We start from the raw sequence: 15,841 nt of genomic DNA, 5'->3' as shown, positions 1-15,841 counted from the left end.
TATATTATTGAATTATTGAATTATTGAATTATTGAAATCTTGAATTATTGAATTATTGAAATCTACAAGGCAGGGGACAAGACGTACCTCTTTAACATGTCGTTTGAGGTGCATGTAAACACTCTGTCCTGTTTTGCGATAATGTCTCTCCACATGTTCCCGTCCGAAGCCCAGGAATTTGTTCATGCACACATACAGGCCTCCCTCAGACTCCTGCACACAAAAGGAAACAATAACAATCAGCTGCAGCACGAGCTGAGGAACCAACAAGGCCAGATRAGAGGACAGTCTGTGCGGCTTCACATGAAGTGTAAGAATTTGTTGTTGTTTTGATCAGCATATTAAGTTATATYATACTCTTTTATTTATCAGCATATGGTTGGGTTACTCTGAACACACAAAAGAAATTACATTTTTCTGCATTAATGGAAGTAAAATCACATCAGTATTTGAGATTTCACCCACTTCCATGTTAGTACACCAGAGAGAAAAACTAAAACCAAGAATCCATCTTCAGATGCTATTCTTGTTTTTTGTTCAAATCAGCACAAGCTATAGAAATAACAACTAATATGTAGGAAGAAATTTAGAACCTAATCACYACAAAACCTGCCGATCAGCCAATAATCCATTCTGAAAATATTTATTTTATTTGCAAAATATGCTTCTGAAGCAAATAATTTTGCTGTAGGGATTTTAAAAAGGACCTAATCATCTTCAATTATATGCAAGTCAAAGAAAAAAAGAAAAAGCTTTGCGATCTTAAGTCTTATGCAAAAAAAAAAAAACAGCATGTTTTTATGCTACAATTTGTATATACTGTATAGCTTGCAGCTAAAAACTCTGGTTTAGTTTTAAACGTGCCTTTAAAAAGAAGCAAAAGAAAAAAACACACCCCTACACCTCACACATGGGCTCTAGAGACCAAACACATGGAAAACACCTCCTTCATAAACTAACCTCAAATCTGTAATCAATGTATAGGCTTCATAAACCCCAGTGTTAAACCTTTAAGTGGTTCAAAGTGACATATGAGCCTCAACAGTGCAGGATAAAAATAAACYGGTCTTCAGGCCAGCATGATGAACTCCAGACAGCTGAGTCACCTTTAAAAACGGTTTCAATCCAGATAGGTGTGTAGGAAAGCTCTAGGAGCAAAGGGAACACTACATTCAGGTTCACCACAGACGCTTTAGAAACACACACACAAAAAGTATCAAATCTATGCTTCTGTCAATATATTCTGACATTTACAAAMGTAAACTTTGCAAATTTTGATTCTGTCACCAATTGTGAAAATAATAAATGAGGACTGGTCTAAAGAACTTAGTTTAAAACATTTAAATATTGGCCCTACAAGTTACTCCAAGGCATAAAAACGAATAAAACTGGGTTTCAGAATGATATAGTTTTTTTTTAAATGTATTAAATCCTCACATTTTGAGCCAAATAGTGATTTGTTTTAAAATGATTCAAAAGGCTAAACAGTCCACATATCACACTGAACAACCAGTCCGTTTCAAACAAAAGGTGTAGTTTAGAAGAATTGTTACCCTCATTACAAGTATTAAATAGCTTACTTCAAATGTAGCGTTTCTAAAAACGACAATGAAAGCTTTTGGGGTGTGATATGGACGTGAAAAGAAAAATAATAAGCCTGCATCTCTCTCCAAAGATGAAAACAGTGTTTTCCTTCACGTCTACAGACACACCGGATTACAGCCGAAACACGTGTGATGTTCGGTCCGCCTGCGACGCACCTTTCCTCCCCCTCATATGCCCCTCATGTCCCGGTGTGTGCAGGCTGCGTGTGTGGGYGTCTGACAGGTCGGACACACTTACGGGGGAGTCGAAGGAGAAGGCGCACTCGCTCTTGTAGACTCTGTCTCCTGTTTTGGGGACTCTGATGGTGGGCATGAAGGGGACCAGCAGCTCTCCCAGGTCTGCAGCCATCTTCGCATTCCTGCTTCTCCCTGCAGAGTGCTGCGGAGCCTCCGGAGCGGCGCTGTCAGAGCGGAGGATGCTATTTTTAAAGCCCCTCCGTCTCTACATTCCTCCGGGCAGGCYAGGGGGGGATGTGACGCTGGAAACGTAAAAATAAAATGACACAGAGGGGTGGAGGCTGGCCTCGGAGTCTGAGGGTAAGGGCACCGAGGGTAAAGAGCTGCTCTTTTGTTGATTTTTTTTTTTTCCAGAAGCATGGACCTGCGCAGAAATTTCAGCGCTGCTGTTGACTGTAGTGACGTCCTTTCACATTTACCGAAAGGACCACTCCCACCTCTGAGGGAGGACCCAGAAACACTATTTTTCCTTCTTCCATCATTTAAATTAACGATTAACAGAAAAATAAAAGAAAACACATAAGGGTTAAAAATAAAGCAATAAATTGAATATGGAGAGTTTTTCTTTTATTGTACGAACAAATAAAATAAATAAATAAATTGTGGTTCACATCCACATGCATTTATTAACCTTTTATTTGTCAGACAGTAGTCAGTCTACGGAGCTCTGCCACCCAGTGGAGAATCTGGTTCAGCGGATATAATATCAGTATACGCGTTTATGCAGTGGATATTCTTGCGTTTATGACTATTAGCCTCTCCTTCTGAGAAACTCTTGCATGAGAGCATGAATTCAAGTGACAGAAATTGATGTGACAATTGATCTCGATGAATGCATTCTAATTTAGCTAGAATGTATTCATCAATTTCATTCGTTTGAATGAAATTGTTTGGCACGGATGGACAAAATCTAAATTACTTTAAATACCCTCAGGTAAATTTGAGCTGTATAAATTGAACAATCAAAATGACTTGAAAATAACAAAATAAGGCAGTAGATATTTAATACCTTCGTGAAGTAAGAATTACCTCCTGTACAGGGACACTGTCACAAAGCCAAACCAATAGATGGCAATCCACACTGATGTGGTGGAGTCAATTCACTTTAAGTTTCTGGATTGTGATAAAACTGAAGTATTAACTTTTAATGTCAGATGTTCAGTAATTGCACCCAACAACTGGCTATTAGATCACATAAAGATACTTTATTTAATCAACAAGGGAAAAATTTACAAACAGTCGGACTGATGACCACGTGTACTGCCAACACCGTTAATTGTCAGGTGATGACTTGGGGCTGTTGTCAATCAGCGCCTTGTCAGGCGTCGGCACATGGAACCAGGGGCCATCTCCGTGATGTCTCATCTGCCGACGAACCTCCAGCTGCGTCAGTCTGTTCAGGGTTACAAAACAGTAGTCAAGAAACAAGCTGTGAATTTGAGAAAAGTACATCTATGACTATTGAACATGAGTCACTGTAATCCTGATGATGCAATGTCCCTAAAATAACACACGTCAGCAGGAACAATACCTCCTTCTCTTAGAGGATGCAGCATTTACGTCCTATGAGAGAGGAGTGTAACAGCAATGTAGACCCAACACTCCCTCAGAAAACATAAATACATGGGTCCAGACCTCCAGTTTCTTCTCGTATTGACATCCATCCAACTAGAGCTCATTTACTGAGGATTCAAGGGACCAACTAAACTCCACTGTGAATGCATGGCTCAGACAAATTCAACATCAGTAATAATGATAACTGCAAGGTCCAAACACAACCATATGGACTCAGACATAACATCTTCTTTCTTCTTAAAAGCTCCATCCCTCGCCTGATAAGTATTCTCCATCTAGACTGTTTTCATGTTATTCTAAATTAAAAAGCTCAATCTCTTAAAATCTCACTCCTCCTTTAATCGGTTCCATTCTGACACATGTAAATCAGACACTTGTACTTACTATTTGCACATTTTAGTTTCACTTACAGACTTCAGCATTCTGGTCTTAAACAAGTGACTGAAACTCTGATAATCACCTCATGTCACCCTTTTCCTTTTCAATTTGGATTGCAGCCATCACTTTTTCGTAGTCCTTCACTGGGGAATCATAAATGTTCCGTACAATCCACCTGGTGATGGGGTGCTGAAATGAAAAGAACCAATAAATAACACTAAAAAACATATTGCTTTCAAAAGACCAATATGTCTGCTTGACTAGAAATACTTCAAGAGTTTTTACAACCAGTATCAGTTTTTGTTTGATTTTGTTGTGGACCATTCTTACTAATTTAAAACTTCAAAAAAATGAGGGGGAAAAATGCATGTACAAGTGGAGAAAAAACTTTAACTCTTCTTTGTGGAATATCATAATGTCTGTGTGGGTGCAACACCACTCCAATTGAAACTATCTGTAAAATAAACATTAATCGGCCAAATGCAAAGCAATGTATGTGCTGTGACCTCAATATGTAAATATATGACAAACCAGAACTCAATTATCCTGACAACATTATTTAAAAGCTGTGACAAAGCAATGACAAAATGAAAGAAGGAGCGCACCTTGTAATACTCCCAATACTCAGGTTCATAGCCTTCAGGAATATCAGCAAGCTCTGCCTCACCTAAAAAAGCAAAAGAAAAAACTTAGATAAGCACATTCATAAATAATTTACTTAATTTTTCCTAAAATTATATCATGGACCAAAAGGACACATTAATATAAAATACTTTAAAACACCAAGAACATGTGTACTTACCAATGAAGATATTCACAGCCGTGACCAACACAGCCACTGGAATACCAGTCAGCAGGATGTAATATCGCTGCAAGATTAACAAACAGAAAAATGAAAAACTGATAACTTTTACAGTTTTCGGTCTGCCACAAACAGAACTAAAGATGCGATCAAGGCCCTCCTCACTAAATGTTTTGCTGGAGAAACAAAATATGTAAATATTGTAGGGTTACCGCTTAATAGTGTGGCTAAATTAAAATGCATTAGTGAATAGTAGCTTTTCCTAGCTACTACATATCATTTTATTTATTTATTTCAAACTGGTTTTTAAAATCAAGAAAACAAGCAATCAGTAGGACAAAAGGAAACATGTGCATACATAACCAAGAACAAAATAATTAGCTTATCACTACTTTTCTGCTTGAAAAGGAGTAGGAAGAAGTGAACATTTATGTAATCCTGCCCCTGATCTGTTGTTGATATTACATTAGCAAGCTTCAATGTATTTTGCAGGTAGTTTATTTGACAGACCCACATAGATCAGTGCTTATCTATCTACTGGCAGGAAAAGGATATTTGGTTTTCCAATGTTTTTTCAATTTGAAACGTAAATTTTTTGCCTCATATACTGTAGCTATCTGCTTCCCTATTTTTGAAAAGGACTTAAGCTCTGTAAATTGAATTTTGTTATGATACATACCAGTAAATGCAAAAATCTCCTGTCGTAAAAGTTAGATGGCTTGACCACAAACATCTTTTTTCCATGGCCCCAACGGGTCGCCACTGAAAAAAGAGCAACAGTTGCTTTCACAATAAAGCCTCTGCCAATTGAATATTTACAACTGTGTTTTATGAGACCAAACAGAGTATTTGTTCATTACAAATACATTTAAAATGTAACCATTTCATACAACGGAGTATTACAGCCATCGAAAACAAAGAAAAAAATATATATGGTCACAGTGGAATACATTTCTACCAAAATATTTTGAGATTAATTTCACAAATTTACAAGAAAAGAAAAAGTAGATATTCTCTGATGTCGAAAGGTTGGAAATGATCATTTTCCATGATTTCAAACATAGCTTTGTAATATTAAAAGCAACATGTTTTCTGACAATATAAAGCCAGAAATTTGCAACAAAAATAGCAGAAGTCCTCTAACATTTAGGTGATAAATTAAAGAAATGTGCATATTGTCCAAAGTATAAGTGGTAGATGCGGACTGTAACCCAGCATCAGAATGACATCTCCTGCAGATTCACCTTAACAGTGAGGAAAAAGCTGCAACATAATTTTATCAAGTTTGCACTCTGGAGATGTCAATCTGATACAGGAAAATAGCGATTCTTGTGTTAATAAATTTAAGTTATTTTTTCTGTCAAACTTATGACTTCACAATTTTTTATTGGAAATTGTGTCCTCCAAGGCCACATTAAGGCCCTACCAAAAACAAGGTTTTCTTATCTTTACAATAGTGATGCATGTTATTGCTAGTAAGCAGACTATAATACATCTGAGATAAATTCGTTTTAAGAGTTTAATTGCAAAATAAGAACTTTATAGAAGTACCTTGTAAAGTGTAGAATGTGTACACTTAAATCTCTAATATGGCACTCCAATATATTAAAATTCAGTCTAACAAATTGCTAAATCATGTGTCCTTCATAACTTCTATCTCTATAGGATATAAATAAACGTATAGAGGATAAAATATCATAAATACTCATAAGGTCAACAAATATGCAAATATAAGATCTAACATATAGAGTTTTCATCATTAAACTTGGAGTTGTTTCCTCTTTGTTGACAGCAGGGCGAACGCTACCAGTTAGCTGATGTTAGCATGCTAATAAGCTCCGGCGCAAGGTCATAACAGAAAAGGGCCGATTTTAGAGTCGAAAGCTGATCTGTCCGAACCAGCAGAGAAGCTCTCACCTTTATTTGTCCGTGGGATGGTTCGAGCGAGTATATTGGCAGCATTATTCCCAGCTTTCAGAGGACCTAACCTGGCTGCAAAGGCAGCAGCCGACCTGAGAAGGCTCATGCCCACCATAGCTGCTGTAGGGACAGTTCAACAAGCCGCGCTGTGATTGGTTCAAGAAAATGTAGCACACACTAAATGTATATTAATCTTGTCAAATTTAATGCTATTATTATGCCATTAATGTTAAAGTTGTTCCGATGATTGCAGAATGAAGAAAATATTATTTAAAAAAACATAAAAATAATTTTTTTTTACACAAAATGCATGTTGGGTAATTCTAGGTAAAACATGGCGTCGTCCTCATCGTTAGGACGTGTTTTGACTCTATGCAAACGGTTTCAGAGCGTCTTCAGGATATCTCCAGCGATAGGCGTTCAACACTGTACTGTAAATCTGGAAAGATGCCAGAACAATCTTCTAAGGTAGGACAGTGTAGCAGCGGATGTGGCATTTTCTTGTTCTCGTCTGGTTAAACTACCACAGATCCATCGTCCCTTCAAATCGGCGGCAGTGCACTTCACTTTCTGGCCTATGAGCTCAACCTCAGCATCGATAACCTTAAACTAGTGATCCTTTATGAAGTAAAATATGTAAAAAGTGCGTGACGTTCTTTCAGTTTAATGAAAATGAAACAATTACAAGATTATCTTAATCTCTGCATCAAAGCATGTGTCTGTAGTCTTTATCAGATTATTAATAAAATTCAAATTGCATCAAAGTATTATAAGTTTATGTTTCTATTGATTGTGATGGTCTTCTTATTTGAGATACATTTATTGAACAGAAAAAAATATATTTTCAGTGTTTTATTTACTGATCAAATGTGTCAATTTCCTTTAAAAAAATATTTAGTATTTGTACAAACAAAAACGTCAATAATGAAGATAAAGTTTCCTTTGAAACATCTTTATTTCAATTTAGGACAACCCAGTCCCAGTCTAGCAGGTCTGGATGTTGTTTATTTAATAACAAAACTGACAGTGCTTTTTAATCCAGTCCAGTTTGGTATCCTTCACAACAAATTCAGTATGTCGGTTCATGATTCCTTAAACAGACCGATAATAAAGCTCAAGGAGGTAAATGTTCTGCAGTCTGTTTTTTCTTTACTGATTTGGAGGCTTGACACCCCAATAGAACAATCTGAGAGTTGGGACATTTAATTAATTGCATTCTTGAGTAAGATGCAATTATATGTATAAATGTCAATGCATGAATTAGATCTTTTCTTTCCCCTTCAGTGAAAAATCCTCCCTGATCGCCTCTTCTTGGATCACTCCCATCAGCTTTGTGGGTCAGCATCGAGCTTTGCACACGACTGTTAGCAGAAGAGGGTTGGAAGAGTTCTTTGATCAGCCTGAGAACTGGGGAGAGCCCAATGTGAAGTCTGGTAAAACATTACATTTATTAAAATTTGTGAGAGTGTTGTTTAAAGTGATTTTTAGAGTCAGAAAATAACTATTACATGCTAAAGTGATTCAGTGCGGTTCTAAGAAATGTTAGGATTGTCAAAAATTGCATATTAGTAGCTACACAATGTTCATGATCGTGCATAATGTATTTTAAATGTTGGAGGTCATTATTTGTTTCATTACAGGAGCTCCGTGGACAGCGAAACAGCTGAGAACAAAGAGCAACGAGGACTTACACAAACTCTGGTGAGCAATGTCAAGACTGACAACTCTGGAAAATATTAAAATCTAATACATTGTTTTGATGTCGTGCTGTTACTCGTCTTTATTTAGTTGTTCACCTTGAAGAAATTTTGCTAGACATTTTTCTTGTTTTTTCATGTAAGGCACTTTGAAATGTCTCATCGCTTGAATGGTGTTAAATTATATTTTTTAAAAAGTTCTGCATTTATTATTGTTTCTAACACCTCAGTTTTGTTTCAGGTATGTGTTGCTGAAGGAAAGAAACATGCTGCTGACGCTTGAGCAGGAAGCAAAAAGACAAAGTCTTCAGATGCCGAGTCCTGAACGGATGAAGAAGGTTGGTGCGACGCTGAAGTGACAGTTCCAGCTCCCGCACTTCAGAGGGATTCTTTCTAATGTGTCGTTTATATTTACAGATTATTGTTGATGGTGAAATAAAAACCCAGGCTAAAGGGAATATGTCTGTGTCTTCACAGATTCAACGGTCAATGGTCAGGCTGGACACGGTGGTGAGAGAACGGGAGACTGCACTGCGTCTGCTGCAGACGGGACAGGAGAAAGGCCGGCCAGGAGACTGGAGGAGGAACGTGTTCGGATATGAATACTGGTGCGGAATGTTTCTGTGAATTTATACTGGATTTGTAACTTAAGCAACTTATTGGACTCTGATCCCAATGGATTTTTTTTTGTACACAACATGCAACTTTGGGTTTCGCCCGTCTCACATTAAAGGCAAGAAACTTTTACGCTCAGTAAATAGTCCTTTTTAACCTCCAGGTATCGGTTCAAAGAATACACAATTCCCTGGTACATGAATAAAAGACACAAGCTCAAGAAGTTCTACACGCCCTATTTTGTCCAACCTCATATAAGGTAAGAACATTCATATGCTGCAGTGCAGTTTTGTTCCTTTAATTTTAATATGTAAAGATGTTGCATTATGTTTTTTTGTTTTTGTTTACTTGTTTCTGGCAGGTTGCGCATTGAGAGATTCCTTCGAGAAAGGACCAGGAAAGTCAACTTAAAGAGGAAAACTTTGGCCAAATTAAAGGAGAAATTTCCCCAGATGAAGCTGCCATCTTCCTGAATAAGGGATCTGTTCTATTTTGAGTTTGCTACAACTCAGCTGCCTGAATCAGCTCATACAATCTACTGAAATTTGAGCAAATTCTAGTTCAGCTGTTATTTGGTTTTACAAGATAAAACTGTTTTCTCGATTGGAAATGTGTTCTGTTTTGTTACTGTCTAATAAACCATCCTGCCTAACCACTGTTTGGGCATCTTGTAGCTAAAGCAAGCTCAGAATTACTTTTAAAATGACTTCGTGTAATCATAACAAAATTGACTTTTATTTTTCAAAGGTCATATGTAGCCAATGACAAGTAAAAATGAAAATTAAATACAGATTTTTAGTTGAAATATGAGTAACCAGGGGCAACAACTGACCGGCAACTGCTTATGAATTTACCAAGTACACGAAATGACAATAACAAAACACATTCACATCCTGCTAAATGATGCTTCCTCCAAATAAAGACCCTCGTCACACAACATCTTACCAGTTTTTTGCTAGGATTCTGTACAACCCTAATTACTCATTTCTCCCCAGTGTAATTGGAAACAACTTTTTGATGACCCAAAGTTTCCATCAGCAGGTAACAGAGAAGGCAACAGTCTAACTGTTTTGGCTATTAAAAAAAAGGATCTTGAGTTCAATTTTTTTTTTTTTTTTCTATTTGTTTTTTTGTTTTGTTTTTTTAAGATCCTGACAGGCGACCAACTCAGATTTAAAAACAAATCATACAAAATGAGAGTGGACTGTTCCTGAGTCTGGGTCAGAGGTTGACTCCTCATGATGTTGAGCTAGAAGAAGATGGAGAAGGGAAGGTTGAGGCTGGATGTCAAATCAAGGACACTTTCTGTCCACACACTGCTTTCCTCCTTCTTCGTATTCCTGTTTCGAGATCCACATCTGCTGGAAAGTTCCCTGGATAACAACAAACATGCTGTCAAATATGCAGCATACATACATACATAATAGGTTCTACCACGTGAGGGGCTCACAATACTACAGAGCCTCTGTATGGTCTTACCAGTGATGCCAGGATGGAGCCTCCTATCCATGCACTGAACCGGCGCTCCACCGTAGTGTTGTTGGCAATCAGCTTCAGTCTCATGCTCTGTAAATTACAAACAAGGGGAAATGTAGCATTCAACATAATGCAGCTAAACTGACTTTCCCGTCACAACTTGTGATAAATTCAAAGCTGTTTAGAAACGACGACTGTTTCTTACTGGAGGGGTTTTCTGGGAAAGTTCTCTGTTCAATCGGTCAGTGAAGCCCTGGATGAGTGTGTTTCCTCCCGTCACCACCACACTGCCGTACAGACCCTTACATACACGTCAATAATCACAAACGTTAAACAAACTCGGAGCCAATCGTTTTCCTCATCACAGAAAATAGCTTCTGATCCAAATCGGCTGATTTTTATGTGGACAAACCAGTGAAACTCAAATATTCAGTCATTTTCTAATAAACTAACGGGCCATAATAACAACTCTATGATGTAGAAATAGTGTGCAAAGGAGGAAGACTCAAAGTTAGTCTCTCATTTGTTATTTTAATTAATTAAAATAACCTGCTATAGCTCATTTCTTTGTTTTGGGAATTGCAGACCAACTCAAAAACTTGTCCTGCAATAAAAAATATATATATACATATATATATATATATATATATATATATATATATATATTTTAACAGCTGTCCACTACTCACCGGTCGAATGTCAATGTCACACATTCCTACACTGGTCGTCACCACGTGGCCAACTCCTAACATGGTGTTTCCAGACAGGCCCTACAGGAGAGCAGATTATGCATCGCTTTTATTTACAAAAAAGGCGAATTATGCAATAATAAAAATATCTGAACACTTATTTTTTTTATTCAAGGCACCAATGTACTCACTGCGGGTTTTTTTATACCACTGATAACTGTTAATTTAAAAGTACATTTAGTTTATTGTCGCCTGACAAACGTAGCACCAACCTTGGCATTAGAGGGGTCAAACAGTCCCTCTGGGATCTTTAGCCTCTCCGCACCAAAGTCACAGTTGTAGCCATTAGGGAGTTCATAATGGACTGTGGGCATCTGAGCAGCCACTCTGATGAAAAAGGAAAGATGGAGTCATTCAGATAACAAAAATCAACATATCTATTGTGAGCTGTAGAACAAAGACAGGAATCATTGCTAAAAATAAGTACATTTTCAATAAGATTTTGATAAGAGAAAATAATTTTGAGCTCCAAGAATATTTGCTAGTAACTCACTGTTCATCGTATGGAGAGTCTGACACCTGCAGGACAGACGCCTGGAAATCCTGGATTACACACTGCGATAAACAGGGCACAGAAAATGACACATTTAATTCCGGCATTCCACAGAAATCCTGAAAGTGCTGCAAAACAAATGAACTCATTTCTTACATTACACATGTAGTTGTGCCAAGATCGAGTGACTTGAGGTAGTTTCTCCTTTTTCTTCCAGCTGGCCGGGGATCCCTCCCGCACTGGATCCTGTGACATTTTCACACAGCAGGCAGCAAACGGCAAAAATAACTACTTAAAAATGTGTCAAATTAAAGTTAAAACATATTTAAAATGAACAAAGTGTTTACCTTTGATGCAATCATGTAGGGAGGGATTATCTCCACACTTAACTCTTGAAACAACTCCCTGCACTGCATGCTCATGAAATCACCAGCCAAAGGTGACTTTACAATGCCTGTGAAAAACAAACAAAAAAACCCCACACAAAATTAGCTTTACGTTGGGAAAGTTAGGAGTTCAATTTTGATAGTTAATCTGTAGTTTTTGTATAATACACCAATGATCATTTCCAGCGTCTTTGTTAAGTTTAGCTACAGTGTTTGTTCACAATTTGCACCAAATGAAAGGATCAAAGTTTTCACTTTTGAGTGTTCACACAGATTAATGGTGCGTTCACACCAAGCACGTTTTGAGCGTCTAGCGCAGCGCAATTTGAACTGTTTGGAGCGTTTGACTAGTCTTTGAACGTGAACCATATGCCCCTGACACTGCAAACACATTTGGTGTGAACGCACCAAAAGTGCACACGCGTCGAACTTGAAGCGTCAGATGGTTTTTGGTGCACGTAACGCGTTTGGTGTGAACGCACCATAAATGCATTCACATTTTGTGTTGCTGGATCGTAACAAAATGTGTAAAGGATTGAGGATTACTCTTCCAAAAGTACTACAATAATTTAATCAAGTTTCATAGACAAATGCTGAGGTTTAAATATTTAAGCAGTCAACCTGTAAGAATATGAACAATATATAAGACTATGGTTCTGTTTGGAAATGTCAGTACATTTCCAAACAAAGAATCCTGCACCACAAAAACTCATTACCACAAACTGCAGAAATTGCTTAAATGCAAGAGAAGCACATGACCGAGACGAGCTGCAACCAGCAGATGGCATCAAGTTGCCAAGAAGAGACATAATCCACATGATTCAGCTTTAGATTCCAACCATTTCTTTCCATTTGTCTTGTATTATTAATCCTAGGGTTACATGTGAAACCATTCTTTACCTTGCTGAAGGACATAGCCATCATGCACTGGGATTGCTGTTGTGTGTGTAGCTCCGCTGTCCAGGACCAGACCTGTGGACCGCCCGTTGGCAAAGCTGGGACATTCAAAGTTAAGGGACCAGGAAAGGGATTCAAGGTGCAGGAACAGAAGTTATAGTACCATTTTGTAAATAAACAACTGAAGAGAAAGGTCATCATTAAATTAGCCCAGTCCCTTCAGTCAAACTGTTCTCTTTACTGGATGAAAAAAAAAAACTGTAAAGGATACGCAGACAGTACAGCTGATTTACAGAGGAAGAAGGCAGGAATGTTGTAATGCTCAAACATCAACTCTGTAAGCTTCTCTCGTTTTGCCCGCGTGTTCCACTGCAAACAAAACAGATGCTGTTACTCACTTGCAATAAATGGTGGCTGTCAGACACCCTTAAACAAACGAAGACCCCAAGAGTTAGTGACGAGCACCAGCACAGGAAGCAAATGTTATACTTTAATCCCTGTCCCACAATATTTTTCCAGAGCCTAAAACAAAGGGCATCTCAGAAATCCAAGTTGCTGCCCACTTGTGCTGAAAGTACATTAATATGGTTTGATTACAGTACCTATTAAAGATGGCAATTATATTAAACATTAAGCAGCAGCAAACTCACCGATGCTTCTGACATGAGCACAGGATGTAGGCTGGGTTCAGACTTGAAGTGCATCTTATACGTGTGATCCAAAATTGCCTGGAAACTGTCCCAGTCCTCAACTATACATCAAATAAAAGAGAAGGTAAAGCAACTGTTTACTCTAATCTGTCTTTTTTATGTATGAAGTGACGTCCAGCCATTTAGTTTTTAGAAACGGTGCTTAGTAATTGAAAAAAAAAAAAAAATTATGTATATAAAAAACAAAAAAAGGAAAAAAAATACATCTTAGATACAGTAAAATCTCACTGCTGGAAGCAAACCTAAACATCACATGCACTTAAAAATATATATCTTTTAGTATTATTTGACCCAGGCAAGATAATGATAAAAGAATTAGAGCAATGAAGAGTTATTTTTAGATAACAATTTGAGCACCAGACGAGCACCAATGTTCCAGGTCAGGCCTCCACGGGAGCCAACGGTCCCACTGTGCTGTTCTGCTGCAATTAGCATGGGTGTCACACTCAGTTCTAGGTAGCTGCAAAGCCAAACGCCAATGGACCACCATTCTGACTCGCATCATCATCTGCTGAAATGGTTTCTTTGTGACGCATGTTTTATTTCCAATCATGCTGATAACTGTGAGAATTCAGAAAATGTTGTGGATTTAAATCCTGAAAAAATTATAATCCTGATATAAGAATGGAAAGGAAACGTAGCTTATTACTGTTCAATTACAGAACAATAAAAAAAAAAATCTTGAATATTTAGTCAATGTTTTTGAGTTCCCCATTTAGATAACTTGGATAACCAAATRAGACTATATTTCTAATGTGGAACATAGCAAATATAATTTTAATAATATTATTGAATGGCAAGAACAAACACATATCTTAAACGTCTCAGGAGTATTTTAGCATTTACACAGATATGGATTTCATACAAAATAAAGGAGAGACACTTGGGTTTAACTGGGAAAAGAAAATTTATGTTTAATGAGTTTAGTGTTTTGGCTCAAGATAGTCTTATAAATATTCATAAACAGCAGTAATATGTCAGTAATTGATGTGAGGAGCTCGTCTACAAAGTTACACTGAAACAGTCCCACTGTAGATATGGATCAAGCAGTGCGATTTCTAAATATGTACTCCTATTTGACATCACTGACCATAGCAAAAATTTGAATTTTTTTTATCGAAGTGTGAAATGTGAATAATGCAGCACTGAAAAACTAAAGAAAATGTTTTCACTGAGAAATACTCCGCCTGTATGTGAGTTAATTTCCATTTGTACATAAATCGTCAGAAAAACATTTAAAGACTTCCAACAGACCGAATACTTACTCATGCCGTTCTTTAGGGGAGACATGACCTCCATGCTCTCTCTGGGAACCCTCAGCTGATTGGTATCGATGTAGTAGGTGGTGCCGCTCTGCTTGCTCTTGTCTCCGTCCGTTTCCATGGGTGTACTGCCATCATCCCGGTCAATAGTAACACCGATCACTGTTGGGAAGTCCGCCTAAGCCAGGGCCAAACAAAGAAAGAAAAACACATTGCAAGTCAAGGCACATTTTTACATTTACTTCTTCATCAGCATTGGCTTTCTGTTGGTGAAAAATGTTTTTAGAGCCAATATTTGAACTAATGTGTTGCTTATGAAATTACATTATACTGAAAAGTACCCGATTTTATTCTCATCTATATTCGTATCAAACTAGCAAAAGATTTCTAGAAAGATTTTTCTATACATCTAAGCTAATTTATATTCCCCCACAAAGGAGATTCATTGCTTCAAGGTCGGTTAGAAATTATTCAAACTGGCAACGCAGCAGTGTCATACCAATAAGCAAACCCTGAACACAAAAAGCATGCTACAGAACAAAGTGTTTTGAAATAATCATAATGAACAAATAATACATTTGATTAATGAATCCACGCTTCACCGTATTTCCACTATTAAGAACTCCAACTGAAGCACACAAAAATCTAAACCAAGGAAGTGTTCCAAAATGATCTGAACTCAATTTACTCAGCCTGTCTCCAGGGTGACAGCCCCAATTTCCTGACACTGGCGTCCCCCCAGAGATAACATGCGCACACTCAGAGGAAGAAAAGACACACAGTTAATCAGGTCATTTGAGTGATTCACCTACCTTGGGACAATCTTCTCCCGCATAGCCAGCTCTTACAGAATACGAACCGATGTCAAACACCAACGCTCCCACTTCATCTGCAGAAAAGAGCCATACACATGGATGTTAGAATTTAAACCATGCATTTAAGTTTACTTGCATATATGTCTTTCCAAAGAGAGAGAGTACAAGGTCACTCAGAAAACAACAGTTAATTAATGAAGTGAATTTTGGAAATATATATATATA

General features: G+C 37.5%; 4 protein-coding genes across 6 annotated transcripts in view; 1 reads left to right on the top strand and 3 right to left on the bottom strand.

The window, feature by feature from the left end:
* The window catches only part of usp13 (ubiquitin specific peptidase 13), a 32,235-nt gene extending 30,003 nt beyond the window's left edge, over positions 1 to 2,232 (bottom strand). For 2 of the 3 annotated variants that reach the window (XM_008408010.2, XM_008408011.2), the window contains exons 1-2: positions 1,843 to 2,232; positions 88 to 213 (exon numbers count right to left, since the gene is read on the bottom strand). In XM_008408010.2, coding sequence (XP_008406232.1) covers positions 88 to 213; positions 1,843 to 1,953 — 237 coding nt within the window. In that variant the 5' untranslated portion in view covers positions 1,954 to 2,232. The remainder of the gene's footprint in view (positions 1 to 87; positions 214 to 1,842) is intronic. The other variant, XM_008408009.2, reaches the window with a different exon arrangement.
* A 792-nt stretch (positions 2,233 to 3,024) lies between these two features.
* Positions 3,025 to 6,659, bottom strand: ndufb5 (NADH:ubiquinone oxidoreductase subunit B5). Its single transcript, XM_008408012.2, has 6 exons — positions 6,514 to 6,659; positions 5,276 to 5,358; positions 4,597 to 4,663; positions 4,400 to 4,461; positions 3,877 to 3,983; positions 3,025 to 3,234 (listed from the first exon to the last, which is right to left on the bottom strand). The coding sequence occupies exons 1-6, from the start codon at positions 6,629 to 6,631 to the stop codon at positions 3,114 to 3,116; spliced, it is 558 nt and encodes a 185-aa protein (XP_008406234.1). The 5' UTR covers positions 6,632 to 6,659; the 3' UTR covers positions 3,025 to 3,113.
* Positions 6,660 to 6,835: 176 nt separating this feature from the next.
* mrpl47 (mitochondrial ribosomal protein L47) lies at positions 6,836 to 9,763 on the top strand. Its single transcript, XM_008408015.2, has 7 exons — positions 6,836 to 6,984; positions 7,801 to 7,949; positions 8,157 to 8,217; positions 8,455 to 8,551; positions 8,691 to 8,821; positions 8,992 to 9,087; positions 9,190 to 9,763. Exons 1-7 carry the CDS (start codon positions 6,851 to 6,853, stop codon positions 9,299 to 9,301), a joined length of 780 nt encoding a protein of 259 aa, XP_008406237.1. The 5' UTR covers positions 6,836 to 6,850; the 3' UTR covers positions 9,302 to 9,763.
* Positions 9,764 to 9,870: 107 nt separating this feature from the next.
* Positions 9,871 to 15,841, bottom strand: part of actl6a (actin-like 6A) — a 7,641-nt gene continuing 1,670 nt past the window's right edge. Inside the window, exons 2-14 of the mRNA XM_008408014.2 lie at positions 15,614 to 15,690; positions 14,805 to 14,979; positions 13,480 to 13,580; positions 13,101 to 13,198; positions 12,833 to 12,927; positions 11,894 to 12,000; positions 11,703 to 11,792; positions 11,547 to 11,608; positions 11,266 to 11,380; positions 10,994 to 11,074; positions 10,510 to 10,605; positions 10,308 to 10,394; positions 9,871 to 10,201 (exon numbers count right to left, since the gene is read on the bottom strand). Of these exons, the coding sequence (XP_008406236.1) occupies positions 10,121 to 10,201; positions 10,308 to 10,394; positions 10,510 to 10,605; positions 10,994 to 11,074; positions 11,266 to 11,380; positions 11,547 to 11,608; positions 11,703 to 11,792; positions 11,894 to 12,000; positions 12,833 to 12,927; positions 13,101 to 13,198; positions 13,480 to 13,580; positions 14,805 to 14,979; positions 15,614 to 15,690 (1,265 nt within the window). The 3' untranslated portion in view covers positions 9,871 to 10,120. The remainder of the gene's footprint in view (positions 10,202 to 10,307; positions 10,395 to 10,509; positions 10,606 to 10,993; positions 11,075 to 11,265; positions 11,381 to 11,546; positions 11,609 to 11,702; positions 11,793 to 11,893; positions 12,001 to 12,832; positions 12,928 to 13,100; positions 13,199 to 13,479; positions 13,581 to 14,804; positions 14,980 to 15,613; positions 15,691 to 15,841) is intronic.

Source organism: Poecilia reticulata, linkage group LG4 (genome assembly GCF_000633615.1).
Source record: "Poecilia reticulata strain Guanapo linkage group LG4, Guppy_female_1.0+MT, whole genome shotgun sequence".
Lineage (NCBI taxonomy): Eukaryota > Metazoa > Chordata > Actinopteri > Cyprinodontiformes > Poeciliidae > Poecilia > Poecilia reticulata.
This window is presented reverse-complemented; position numbering and strand designations above follow the sequence as displayed.